Source organism: Lutjanus erythropterus, chromosome 6 (assembly GCF_056507025.1).
Source record: "Lutjanus erythropterus isolate fLutEry1 chromosome 6, fLutEry1.hap2, whole genome shotgun sequence".
In the NCBI taxonomy this organism is placed as follows: domain Eukaryota; kingdom Metazoa; phylum Chordata; class Actinopteri; order Lutjaniformes; family Lutjanidae; genus Lutjanus; species Lutjanus erythropterus.
The window spans coordinates 23,744,840-23,758,882 of record NC_139322.1 but is presented as its reverse complement, the minus strand read 5'-3'; the positions used below and the strand labels follow the sequence as shown (position 1 = coordinate 23,758,882).

Here is a 14,043-nt window from a genome sequence, read left to right as displayed (position 1 = left end):
ACTTTGCTGAGCCATCATGACTAGGCTAACTAGGCTAACAAACTTTTTAGCTAGTTAGCAAACAGTGTAACATTTTGTTAACTTTTTAGCAAACTGGCAAATAGTCAGTGTCTCAATTCACGTACTTCTGTACTTACACTCAGTAAGTGCATAAGTGCATTCACATTGGCATTTATGGCAAAACGAAGTGCACTGCGTGTGCTCAGATGCTGGATACTCGCTCCCAACGGTCGCCACCTTGTCTATATAGAGGAAGAAGTGGGGCTACCAAAATGTTTCAGTACCACAAATCAAATATAAATCAACATATTGGTGTGTTTTCAGGCAGTATGAGGCGGAAGGGCTGACCAGCCATCAACAGAGATTATGGTGTATTTTTAGCCTCCAGAGAAACAGAGGGCAAACTAAAGAAAATAAAATTAAAAGTATGTTCATGTTGGACCAAGTGAAATTTAGCGCAAATAAATAAACAAGCCTTTAGATGTTTTGGCAGGTGGCATTAAAGCTCCGCCCTGCTTCAGCTCACCCACGAAGACGAAGCAGCTGCGATCAGCATTTCCAGTAAGAGCACAATGGACGTCCTCGATTTGCAACAGCACTGCCCTGTCTAAATTTGTGCACTATGCAAGTGAGTATAGTGTGCAAAATGTATCCAAATTGAGACACGGCAAACATATTGTTTTGTTTTTTTTTCATGCCAACAGCACTCACATTCTTTCTTTTATGTTCTTATTTTAACTTGTGTAAGCAGGTAAGCAAACATCTTTATACTGATTAAATTCTATTTAGTTTTTGATTACATTACTAAACTTTGATTTTCTAAACTGAGATTAGTATTTAATGGCTCTACTTAATTTTCAATCTGGATTTAGTCATTTTTGACCTAGTTTTGCTAAACTCTGATTAAAACTAATCTCAGATTAAATTAATCTTTCTTGGTGCAGCCCAGTATGTGCCTCTGGCTTGTTTCTGGAGGACAGGAGACTTGACAGAGGCCGTTTACCGCCGTCACCCCCTCCTTGTCAGAGTATATGATAGATGGTCTGTATGGTAGGTTACTGCATTTTTGTAATCCTGGGTGGGTGTGTTTATGCTGAATATCCTGATGCTTATGGTTTCCAGGCTGAAGCAAGGTTGATGTCTAAACTCAAGGTCACTTCTTCATTACAGGCCTATGGCTGCTATGGGTTCTAAGGGAAATAAATGAGCTCTCTGTATGGCTGTCACAAGGGCAGGAAAATAGGTGAACTTCCTGCTTCAAATCAATTTAGGGTCAGCCAAGGAGTGCATCCAGTGGCTCTGAAGAATGACAGAGCCCCCTCAGCCTTGACCAAAGTCGGCATAAATCAGACCTGGAGCCAGGAGCTTTACTACACTGAGCAATGTGTCTGCATTGCTTTACTCAAGACTCCCTCCATAGACCTGATGACAGTGCCGCGGCTGCTACGGAGCTCATTCCAAGACACCGCGAGGCATATATGTTCTCAACTTACACAACCAGTGTCTGTGTTAGCCGAGACCACTGGAGCATCTTACTTTATAAACACAGGAGGCAAAAGAAAAGCAAGCCAGACAATTTATCATGCCCTTTCAAAACACAAAATTCTTTTCTTTGCCTCGCTTTTCTCTCTGTCTTTCCATCCACCACGATTTTTTTTTACATACTTTCAAGCAGCTGGGAGTTTATTTTGGGAAAGATATTTTCCTCACATAAAAGGTATCCACACCCATTGCCTTTTGTTTACAACAACCGTTTTACTGCAACTGTTTTCAAATTGATTTTTGCCAAATATATTCACGCTTTTATTTTCATTGGAAGCAATTATGATTCTACAAAAAATTAATGTGTCGTATGGTCGTAGAAATAAAGGTGCTAACCAGAACCATAAAAGGTTTTATGGCTTGTCCCCATGAGAGAACCCCTTTTGGTTCCTGGTACTCTTTTAGAGAGTTCAATCTAGAACCGAACATAAAGGGTTATACCTAAAACCATCTCTAAGAGATTTCACCCAGATCCCCCTAGAGAACCTAGAGAGGTTCTTGAGAGAACCCTTCTATGATGTAATGGTTCTACTCTCTTAAGCCGTAGTGTGCCTGGTGCACAACAAAAATGATGTTGTATCCTATGCTGGCTAGATAGGTTTTTGTGTCGCTTGGTCATGCACCTCTGCGTTGTTGTAAGTTGGCATGAGCAGCACCTCTCAGTTCAAGACAGAGGCAGACTGGGCGAGCAAGATTGCAAGTACAAACATTTTATGTTAAGGCTATTGTGTAATGATTGAACAGTATCTGACAGCTACAGAAAGATTTACACTCTTATACACAGTGTTAAAACTGCATGTGCTCAAACAGGATGGATTACATAACACCTGTAATATACTGTATATTAAATTCCCCTCATTATTATGATGAAATGCTGCTCTTTTGTATGTATTTAGTTCACATTTATATATTTCAGTGGTGTAATATATATTTCAGTGATGTAATAGTTCTATCCAGAACCTTTTAAGGATGCAAATAAGAACCTTGTTAAGAACCTGTTTATATTCCAAAGGTTTTATTCAGAACCCGCCTGGGGGTTTTTACTTAGAATCTATTAATTTCCATAGGATTCTACTGTGAACCCTTTCTTTGAGCATTTGAAAAATAACTTGCTCTTTCAAATAAGGGATGACAAGTGTTCTTAATGGAACCCTGAAGCTTACAAATCACCCTTGAAAAACTCTCACTTCAAACAAGGGTTCTCCAGAAGCAAAGGGTTCTGCGGAGAACATCAGCCCTTCAGATAGAACCCTTTAGAAACCCTTATTTCTCTGAGTGTTCGTGTGAGAGCCAGGGGGATCAAGGTTGGCTTTTATCGCTCAAGCCCACCTTGTTTTCATTACTTAAAGCGTGGTTGTTTTCACACCTCAACAAGACCCTGTAATTTTTTCTCTTCATTGTAAAAAAAGGCATGTGGACGGCCTCTGATAAAATCCATTTTATGGGAGCTCATTCAACGGGCTTTTGCAGGATTTATGTGCAGAGAAACAGTTTGTTGTGATGTGTCTGCTCCTGTTTAACCTATAGTATTTCACGGGCCCCCGGCCAGCTATGAGCAGCGCATGTAAATTAAAAAAAAATGCTCTCTATACCGTGGTTGACCTTTACGTGTGAAATATGAAGGGGATGTCTAATATGATGGAGAGACAGACATTTTCAAACAAGAAAAGGAGAAAGAGAAAAGGGCATTTCCCCTTATATGGCTGCTTCTTGACTGGCAGCTCCATCGACAGGCAAAGCGGATTAGAGGATGCCCGAACAGCACAGGAAGAGGGAGATAACACAGAGGAAAGCACAAAAGCTCAAAAGTGACAGTCAGTTTATTCACTCCAAACAAAGCCAAGCTGTTGTGGTCAAAGCAGCTGCATATATAACATACCTCACTGTACATACACATCCATGAAACAGCCGCAACAATAACTGTTATTGTAGAGTAAAGAAGGGGAAGCCAGCGTGAAAAGATACAGTCTGTTTTCTGAGTATTGAGTTTAGCCTGCAGTTTGTTGACCTTGTTCTGCTTTGCAAAAAAAGTGTGGTGGAGAACGAGCAGTAAAAACAACGTGTACGGCAGCAGAGACAGTAAGTGTGACTTCATGTGAGAGTAGTTTGCGCGACGCCAGTTTCCACATTGCTGAATCTCACTAAGCCCATCGGTGTCTGCCCCTGGAGCTGGTGCTTTACACACCTCTGTCAGAGCGGCTTTTGTCTGCCTCACAGCACACACACACACACAGACACACACACGCACACGCACACACACACACACACACACACACACACAGATTCCTCTACAGTGGTAAAAGCAGTAGTCAAGTGCTGTATAACAGAAATTTCCTATCTTAAGTCTTCAGAAGACTCTTAAGAAGAGTCTAAGATAAGATTTTTCCCAATTTAGTTTTACATAAGCTAATGCAAATCCAATTAACTTTATCTATCTTATCTTACTTCTGCCTCCTTATCTCAGGTAAATAGCTAATCAATCCAGCAGGTCCTAGTTACAATGTTTATGAAACACCTGAGATATGATCTGCAAGTTACAAAGTTTCTGAAGTACTGCCCCCCGTAAAAGGGATGAATTTAAACCCTTACTTAAGTAAAAGTATTAGCAGGAAATTTTACTTAAAATATCAAGATTAAAAGTATTCGCTGGGTAGTAAAAATCAGTGTCATTGTTTTACTATTATATAGTACTGCTGCATTTTAAAGACGTATATGCTGATTTAACTACTTTATGTTGTGTCGTTAATCTACAGCCATGTATCATATTCTATAAGATCACTGTATGTTTGTAGCGTCGCAATCTGAGAAAGTCAACTTTTAGAACAACAGCCCTGTTTTCAGCTTTGGGATGGTGCTTTTCCAGTTAATCAATAAGTGTTTTGAAATGGTTTATTTAGTTTAAAGAAATAGGGAACACTTCCCATAAGGGAACACATACAGGAACACTTAATCGTGCAGTTTATCAGAATTATTCCAACTCAACACTGACAAATTTGGAGATAATTTCACTGAACAGGAACAGTATTGTTATCTAAAAAAAAACAATTAGTAACTAAAGCTGTCAGTCAAATGTAGTGGAGTAAAAATACAATAAAAGTACAATATTTGCCTCTGAGAAGTAGTAAAGAATAAGTATTTGCATAAAATGGAAAGACACATGTAAAATACAAGTACCTCAAATTTGAACTTACAGTAATTGAATAAATGCACGTTGTTAAATTCCACCAGTGCCCTTCAGTAATTCCTGTTTCATAGAAAAGATGTTTTGTCTTATGTAACAAACCTATGATAAGCACTGAATGTCTCTGATACAGAGTTGAAAAGTACTTTGTGTCTGAAAATCAAGATCAAAAACCACGTGTTGTGAAATTATATAAAAAATAAATGTGATTCAGATTTATCTGTTTACTTGATCTTGTCAGTTAGTGACTGACATAGGAAAAACAAATGTCCAAATAAACAATTCACCGTTGGAAGAATAAATCGTGACTTCCTGCGAGTGCATTCACTCCGAAACAGCCACAGTCTCAAAATATTTCATTCTACATCCGCAGCTCTCTGGTCCGATGTGTGGCTTGGAGATGTGCACTTTAAACTCCGTCACACAACAAAGACGAGGATGAGGCTTATGTCAGCAGCGACTGCTCGGTGGCCCTCCTTCACTGTTTGTTTGTTCATTCCATTTATATCCCACCATCAGACTGTTCCCCCACTTCCCACAGCCAATTCAGGGAGTGTCTGGATGCTCTCCAGCTCATGTCTTCTCTCAATTACCAACATTGTGATGTCTCTATTGTCTCTTTGCCAAGGTGACGGGGGACAAAAGCCGTGATGTGCTTACACCATGAGAGTGTGTTTGTGTGTGTGTGTTTGTGCTGACAAAGCCACAGAAAAGCAGCCATATGAGAAACTTCTTGTGGACTCTGTACACCATGCATTGTTTATGTGTGTGGATTATGTTACTCATATACAGAGTTTACATTAGTCTCCAGGGAGTCAGTGAGAAGTTGCAGTTGTGCTGCTGCTCCCTGTGTGCACTGATTTGAGCCAGATACAGAAATAGACATAGTAAGTTTAAATTTCTCTAACAAACTAGACCACATAAGCATGAGGCTGCCCTAAGTACCTGTAAATGTGACAACTAGAGTGAAGCAGATGTGAAACAGAACAGGGGCTCAGAGTGCGTTATGCAGTGTGTTACGTTACATTAGCAACAGCTGATACTGAAACACTAATCTGTCTGTGAGGTAATAGGTTGGCCACCAACTGAGGCTTTATAAAGCAGCACAGAGCTGCCACTGTGTGTTCAACATGTGACACTGCACTAGACAATCAGGTAACACGAGTAGCTCCAATGTCTCTTAATTGATTTACCACCTGAATACGATGTTTAATGTGGGTGTACGTTGAGAGGAAACAGGACATGAGCTGCTGGAGTGCTGCTGTGTCCGAACACCTCTCTCTCCTTGGCTATCTAGGAATGCCAGGGGGACAGTGATGCCTCTTCTCTGCAGACAAAAATAGCCCTAATTTCCACTGACAGTTCAGCCACAACCTTTAAGCTCAACATATTTACTGCAACAACAAGGTTGTTCTTCATGGTTTTGTTAATTACTGGTGTTGTAGTTTATTTGTATTGTTTGGTCGGTCCTTTTGGTATATTCTGTCATTGCAAAATTGAAAACTGTTTGAGAGATGATGTTTGGTTCATACAAAAAGTACAACTTAATTTACACATAAATAGATCAAATGTAATGGAGATGTGCAAAAAACCCTCAAAGGGAACAGGGCAAATATTGAATGAATGAAACAGAAAAGTTAAAGAATAAAGACTTCACACAAGTCTTCTCTTACAAATGAGTTCACACTTTTTTTTCTTTTTTTTTTTACAGTAATTCAACAGTGTATCTATGAAACAGTGCAATGCAGCAGCAGTGTTATCTCTATAAAGTCCTCCTTTGAGAAAAGAATACTAATTCATGCTGTGACATGCTTTCTTTCTTATTGTGTTACTATAACTATGAAATGTATCAACAAATGGCACAAGCAGATAAATGAGTTTTCCTCAATTACTAAGACAAACTTAATGAAACTGGGATCTTCATCATCACCTTATCTGCACAGCAGAATTCTTGTCTTGCAAATATTTCACACATTTTTCACACCTTTTTTTCAAAAGTTAGCACATCTCGTAAAATTACCCCTATAACTGTATCTGGATTTAAAAAAAAAAAAAATAAATATCAGATTAACAGATGATAGAAATTACTTGCATAGTAATGGATCTCTAATGCACCTGTGAGAAAATGAATTGCCCAACTTATCAATCAGCTATTTGCAAGCATGAATCAAAGAGGCCATGGCAGAGGGACCCAAGGAAGAGGAGGTCACGCTGTTGCAGCCCCGCCAAGAAGACTGACCTGGAAAAATCGGATGCAGTAAAATGGGAACAAATTTTAGTTTGGAGTATTTCTGAGTACGGGTTAAGTTCTTTATTGGTTCTTTGGTGAAAAACAAATACAGTACGAGAGCTGTACCATGATGAATGTCTGAATTTACATGTCAAAGATAGTTCATGAGCACATCACGACCTACACACAAGAACACTGTAAAGAAATTTTAATCTAGTATTTTCAACTTAATGTAAATATACATATTTATTTATTCAAGTTAGTTAAAATTAAAAATTCTAGTATTTATTTTCAGAACACTTAAGAACTTAAAATAAGTCTTTTTACGTGAAACAATAAGTGTGAATGAATGAATCAACTCATTAAATTAAGTTTATAATAAAACATGATCAGCATTTTAACACACTTCCCAGCGTGCATTGTGTGGGTGCTTTGCACATATTTAATGTTTTGTGAGTGTTAAGAGTATTTTGCAAACAAAATGAGTCATTTTGGACAGCGACTTTCAGCGTGGGTCTGTGTGAATGGATGGATAAATGTGTCAAAACAAATCAGAACAACTGCAAATAACTATTAAAATGTGAACAAAATTAATTCTCTATGAATTTTATCAATGAAAGGATCTTGTATCAGTACAGTGGGTATAAATCTTTCCTTGTGGAAATTCATGCTAACTGTTTATCAAATCACGTATCTTTCATCCCTCTGGTAAAAAGAGCATAAAGGCTACATTTGCTTGGAGTCAGTTAAGGTCTGATCATCCAGACTTCTCCAAATTACTACTGGCAACTGAAAAAAAAAATGGAGACAAAAACTCCACAGCTGACATATGTTGTTATGGAACAAGAGACCATGAACCTTCCAGTCAGTCTTGGAGACAAAGGAATTTACAGACGAGGCGGACGGTCACTGGACTATCACATGAACCCACACACACACTGGAAGAAAAACAAGCCATTTATTCAGTTTACTGGAAGAGACACATACGGCACAGTCAAATTATTGACATTTCATCTGTATAGAGGCTTTGCCGTCTCTGTTGGTGTTCAGCACATCTGTACAAGTCCCACTCTGACCAGTGTATCCACACAGAAGGACAAAGGATCATCTGGTCTGCATGTAGCAACATCTTTTAAGCAGGGCTGGTTACTGTAAATGATCTTAATTTTGTTTATGTGGTCCAGATTTACAGTTTGGTTTTATCAAAAAAGTACAAAATTCCCTCCATATTGACAAAACAAACTCACTACGAACTTCATCTGTAAATTGATAAGACTGATGGCATACAGACACAGTCTGAATAAAAAAAAATACAAAGACTGCTACTCTTGCTCCTCGTCCCAAAGCAGACCAGGTGGCAAAATCCTAGTGGCTCGCCACAACACTGAATGATGGATTGTTGGTTGAGTGCCACCAGAATTCAGTCTTTAACAATCCAGTGGTTAAATAGTGATTGTGAATCCATTTATGCTTGGATGGTGCTCTTAGCACTGAAGGCCATGTAGTAGACCAGGATACCGATGAGGGCAGCCACCACCTCAGTGGACACCCATGGGCCGCTCCATGCACCCTGTAGGGAGATTAAAAAAAGAAAAAACAGAAGGTTATCACAGGAGGACAAGTAAACAAATGATCACCTACTACACATTCCAGCTTCACCTGACACACATGGCTCAGATTGCACCTCATATCACAATGTACTCAATGACCAGTTATTTTTTAAAGTGGTATTCTTAAAGGAGCCCTCCAACCTTATTTTTTTAATCAATACAATTGATTACAAAAGAACAGCAGTGTGTGGAGGAAACATTTCTTAATAAGCAATCGTAAAATATTTTTTGAAAATGCCATACAATAAAATCCTGTTGTACTGAGGACAGGAATCCCACAGAAATTACTCTAAAACTGAAACATTTATTGATGCAAAATGCTTAATCTAACTGGACTGTGTCTGACAAAATGATGCCTTAAATCCATTACATGTTTTTTTTTTTTTTCTTTTCAGGTCTTTGAGGAATAACACTAACCTGCAACACCTGAGTTTTTGGCCTCTTGGGGGCAGGAGAAAAAAAGCTATAAACACAGCACTGATGGATTACCAGTTTTTAAGTTTCTATAGCAAACTTATTAGCAGAACACAATTTACTATTTACATGGCTTGGGCAATTGAACATATTGGCTATCATGTGTTGGCTTTGGCTTCCCTTTTTTTGGGGTGATTGCTTTCTGTTTTTTTGTCATTTTATTTTGTCGACTTAATGCTCTGCCTCCAAAGAATGAGTCGGAGTCGCTGCTCAGCGACAGGAGGAGAAACACACACCTTTGCAAACATCTTGGCAATCATCGCTTGCTGGTCTGACAGTGGCCGGTTGGAAATTCCAATGCACACATTCAGCAGATATGGAGCAACACTAGTATTCATTAGAAATCATGTTTCTAGGTGCCTAGTAAAGTCCAATATTCACTACTTCTGTTTTTGGTCTCTGCTATATCATGGAGGAAATATCTGCTAAATGCACCACTATGTTCACCAACTAGTGACTAACTTTGTCCGTTTACTGTTCTGTGTAGGTAGTGTACAACGCCTTTTTAGAGCTGTCTGTTAATGAGACCGATAAGACTGAACCAAAATAGCAAAGCTGTGGGCTGTAAAATCCAAACAACAAGCTGACAGATGCTGCAAAGCTCTGTAAATCTGAGGGGAGCTGCAGAGTCGGGCGATAATTACCTGCTGGTTTAGCACTTCAAGGACTCCTTTCACACACAAGTATTCACATGATTCAATGTTAATATAAAAATACCGGTTGTAGCTGCTTTAATTTGAGTGTTCATTCAATTTTACAAGCCTAATAGCACCCCGATTGATCATGTGTTCAATCTGAGGGTCTATGAGTAACTCACCCTGTGGTCAATGTTGACAGAGAAGAGAGGCTCAATGGCATTTACATCTTCATTGTTTCTCTGGGCCTAGAACAGAGGAGATTCACACACAACTCAAATTAAACAACTGTGCCTTAAAAAGACAACACATTACAAAAGAAGTGGAGCTCACTGGCAGTAAACTGTGATAGACTTAAGTATGCATCAAACCCTGACCTTGCGCAGGGCACTGTAGGACTCCTCATCGAAGAATTTGACCTGATATGTTCCAGAGCTGGCCTGTTTGTGAGGAAGACTCCAGGACACCTGAAAGGAAGAAGTCACACATTGAGAAATCAGTTCAGGGCAAAGAGACTTTTGGATGGTCCCTCCTCAAAGGCAATCACAGGGTTGCACTTGTTTGTACACACAAAGGGTGACAGAAATAGTTGTGTACAGAATGAAAAAGACTGTGAGAGAGAAGTTCAATCCTGCCTAATCTCACACCTCTGCACAAATAATCTCTGACTCCATCGGCTATCGTCTGATGACAATTTAGCCTCAGGGGGCAACGATCAATGTTTAGGGGCTTCCTGTGTAGTCAGAAAATATCCAGAGAATGAATAACTGATAAATTCTGAAAAAAAACATTACTTGTTTTCAGGCGGAAGCTGATGGGTTCTGAGATCTTGTCAGATGACAGTTTAATTTATACGTCACAAAGATATTGTGGGGTGTTTCAGTTGCTGTTTAACCATCAGACAGTCGGAAAGTGTGACTTTACAATAATTTTTGTTCTTTGATAAGCTCAAAGTTTTAAGAGATTGTTTATCTGTAGAGGGACAGCAAACTTTGACACTTATTGACAAGTTTTAAGTTAAATGACCAAATGGTTGAAAGCATTCTATGACTATTAATCAACAGGAGTTGTCTTTATTTGAGGACAAGCTCTGGGCATCAAATGTGTTTTCTGTAGTTAAGGATAAGTTCAGGGTGGTCTGAAATAAGAACAGGAGAACTCACTGTTTAGCTCATTGTGGCTATGTGATCAGCTTTCTTCAGAGACATTATCTTGTGTTATCTATAGGGCTGGGCATCAGTATGTAACACAACGTGTGATTGGCTCACTATTACAGCAGCTACAACCCATAAAGTATATGGTGTGGTAAAGTTGAGCGCAGTGTATTTGACGGAGCTGGCAGTTCAGGAAGCCAAGATGCCACCAAAACATCGTCTGGCTATACTACATGCCTGTGATATGGATAAAATGTGAAACAGTTATTTCAGGAACACTCCCAATTACATGATGTGTATGAAATGAGGTTAAAAAAAGTACTCTCTTGGTATCAGTATCACTTAAAGGGTAGTGATATTGGAACCAGTATTTCACTATTGTAAATGATAACGAACCCTAGTCGGATAATTAATTATTCATCGCCTAAGCAACTATCAAAACCACTAGTCAACACTGTGCAAAGTTGTAGACTAGTCGTTCACATGTAGTTATGGGAAATTTTAAGGTATTCAGAGAAGGAAAGTATCCCGCTTTTTAAAGAGAGTTTATCATTGTTATTCGGTGAAACAATATAATATATCACCCACGACTAGTTGTCTATATTTTTGGGAACAGTCGATGATTACTGGAATGCAGTAGTTGTGAATGCGCTTATAAATATGAGGACACTATCATACCTGGTACTTGCCAACATCCTGTCCTCTGGTCACAGGGAACTGTCTTCCATTGACATCAGCATACAGAGTCACACTCTGGAGAGAACAGAAGTGATAATCGGTGATCAATAACATGAACATATAATCAGAATGTCTGTTGGAGGTGTTGGAGGTGGACTCTTTCTTACCTGTGCTCCGTTGGCGCAGGCCAGGCTCAGTTCAACGATGAAGACAGACTCAGAGGAGATGACTGCATCAGAGGTGGTGTAGGCCGACGGAGTGATCACTGGGTCTGTGCAGCTCTCTCCTGTCACCACACAGAGCAGAGACGAGGTTAGCACAAACCTCTGACACCACTGCATCATCTCCACGGTGTTAATCATTAATAAAAATTAAGCACAACATTATATTCAGTCTAACTCAGAGGATGAATGGACGTGATCTGATGAACCAGTTAGCTACTCGCTAAGTCTGATTAGCATTACAGGCTAATTAACACCGACAAATCTCTCCACCGGACCCCCGCTGGACTCACCCGAGCAGGCGACCACCAGCAGAGCGAGGAAGGCGGCTATCCGGATCATGGTGTTGTCTGACAGGCTGTCTGTAGGTTTATTCGTGTTGTTCCTGAGGTCCAGCTGCTGAACTGTCTCGCTCCTTTCACAGTAACTGAAGGAAAGAAGTCCACCTCAGCTCACCGCTCCGACACCGCTGCGCCTGCGCACCAATGACGTGGACCGTTGCTGCGTGAAGCATGCTGGGAAACTACTCTGTAGACACGTCATCTGAATCAAAACAGAGGATAGCCCTTGAATTTTCCTTTCTGCTGTTTGTTGTGCATTTTTAATTTCTTTTTATTATGTGTTTATATTATGTGGGATATTTACAACGTTTACAACAGAAGGCTGGACTATGAATAACTCCATGTAATGAGTATGTTTTCTCAATAAAGTTGAAAGGGAAAAAAGTCATTGAATTCAATAAGGATGAAATGTCCTTTTTATTTTCATAACTTTGATACCTTGCACAGCACCTGACTTGCCCAAAAATATTTAAATGTGACATATTTTATAAATAAGCACTAAGAACATACAGGTCCACTTAAGTATTGTATGTAAAAATATATATTTTCAGGTAGTATTATTCATAGTATTTCCATTTTATGCTGCTTTATAGTTTAAAAATTATTATATGTTCCTTTATACATCCTCAACACATCTGAATCAAAACAGAGCATATTCTTTAAATTCATTATTAAAATTAAATACATCATTTAGATTTGATTATTGCACCACACTGTATTTGCCTAAAATTATTTAAAAGTGTGATATCTTGTTTTTGGTGTAATATTAATCAGAATTAGATTAATTGCTCAGTAGATTGGAACAGTACATTGGAATTAATCAAGAATTTGCCTAGACGTTTTAGCGTATAACAATAAAGTAAGTAGAAGAATATAATAAGAAAGATAAAAGGCAAGTACTGCAAGTCAAGAGGCAAGCTAAATAGAAAATTAGAAAAATATTTGGCTGATAAAAATGTGTACAATATGTTATATAAATGAAACAGCCGAACAGATGTGCAGAATCATGCCCTCTCTCATTAAATTACATATTGTTCAATAATTTTTATTTATTTATTTTTTTTCATCCAGTTTCGGAATAATCTAAATTTACATTTAAGTACAGAGCTTAAAAACAACTTTTAGACAATGTTACTCTTGGCCTAATTTACATCTGTTTCCATGTTTTTTTTAAAAATATTATTTTATAGTTTGACTCAATTTTACATTGAAATAATAATCATTTCATAACATATGACACACAGCCCAAAGACAATTAAAATCAGCTCACCTCAATCAGATAAAACATTAATATGCTTATTGAAAATTTATGCATAAACCTGCATAATAACATGATAGTGACAGGAGGAAAGTTGCTTAATGAGTATTTTTAGTTTTATATTTAAAAAGCATTTTGCTGGTAATTCTTCAGTTCTTTCATTGAAGCAAGGTTTTGAATGAAGGATTTTTATTTGTGATTGAGTAAGTGACCTGAATACTTCCTCCAGCAGTGAATTTATTACATCTGTATGGTTGAAAGATTTACTGTTTGAAACTTGATAGTTTTATGAAAAGCTTACATTGGCAATCTGATACTAGTAGCATAAGACAGGAAGATCTCACATTTAAATGTGAATTTAGCAATAGCTTTCAATTTAGTCTTAATCATACCCAGAAAGCATTTTTACCTCAAGCAACGCAAAAACATTCAAACATGTGGGTCTATTTATCTCTTTCTTTCCTCTCTCTCTAGGTTTTGGCATTTTCCTGATATGTCACCATTAAAATAATAATGATCATAAATACTCGTACAATTTTAGTGTCACATTTTGTAAATCTTTAGTTATTGGCTGAGAGTCTCTGTGAAAACTGTCAGGTGTTACTCATAAGATCAATAACTGCTTTCTATTCAATTCCATTTACCAGTTCAAAGCAGGATCCTGATATTGTGCGTGTTGTTTCATTTTAAGGACACACTTAAACAGAATAAAGCTGTCA

The 14,043-nt window shown here is 38.3% G+C and overlaps 1 protein-coding gene across 1 annotated transcript; it reads right to left on the bottom strand.

Moving 5' to 3' along the window:
* Positions 1-7,892: 7,892 nt before the first annotated feature.
* ssr4 (signal sequence receptor, delta) lies at positions 7,893-12,198 on the bottom strand. Its single transcript, XM_084721270.1, has 6 exons — positions 12,019-12,198; positions 11,672-11,790; positions 11,505-11,579; positions 10,050-10,139; positions 9,855-9,920; positions 7,893-8,523 (listed from the first exon to the last, which is right to left on the bottom strand). The coding sequence occupies exons 1-6, from the start codon at positions 12,065-12,067 to the stop codon at positions 8,419-8,421; spliced, it is 504 nt and encodes a 167-aa protein (XP_084577396.1). The 5' UTR covers positions 12,068-12,198; the 3' UTR covers positions 7,893-8,418.
* Positions 12,199-14,043: the final 1,845 nt, after the last annotated feature.

Coding starts and splice junctions, on each gene's coding strand:
- ssr4 (XM_084721270.1), bottom strand. CDS start 12,067: ATGATCCGGATAGCCGCCTTCCTCGCTCTGCTGGTGGTCGCCTGCTCG. Junction 11,580..11,671: donor CCTGCGCCAACGGAGCACAG/GTAAGAAAGAGT, acceptor TGTTCTCTCCAG/AGTGTGACTCTGTATGCTGA. Junction 8,524..9,854: donor CTGTCAACATTGACCACAGG/GTGAGTTACTCA, acceptor ATCTCCCTACAG/GGTGCATGGAGCGGCCCATG.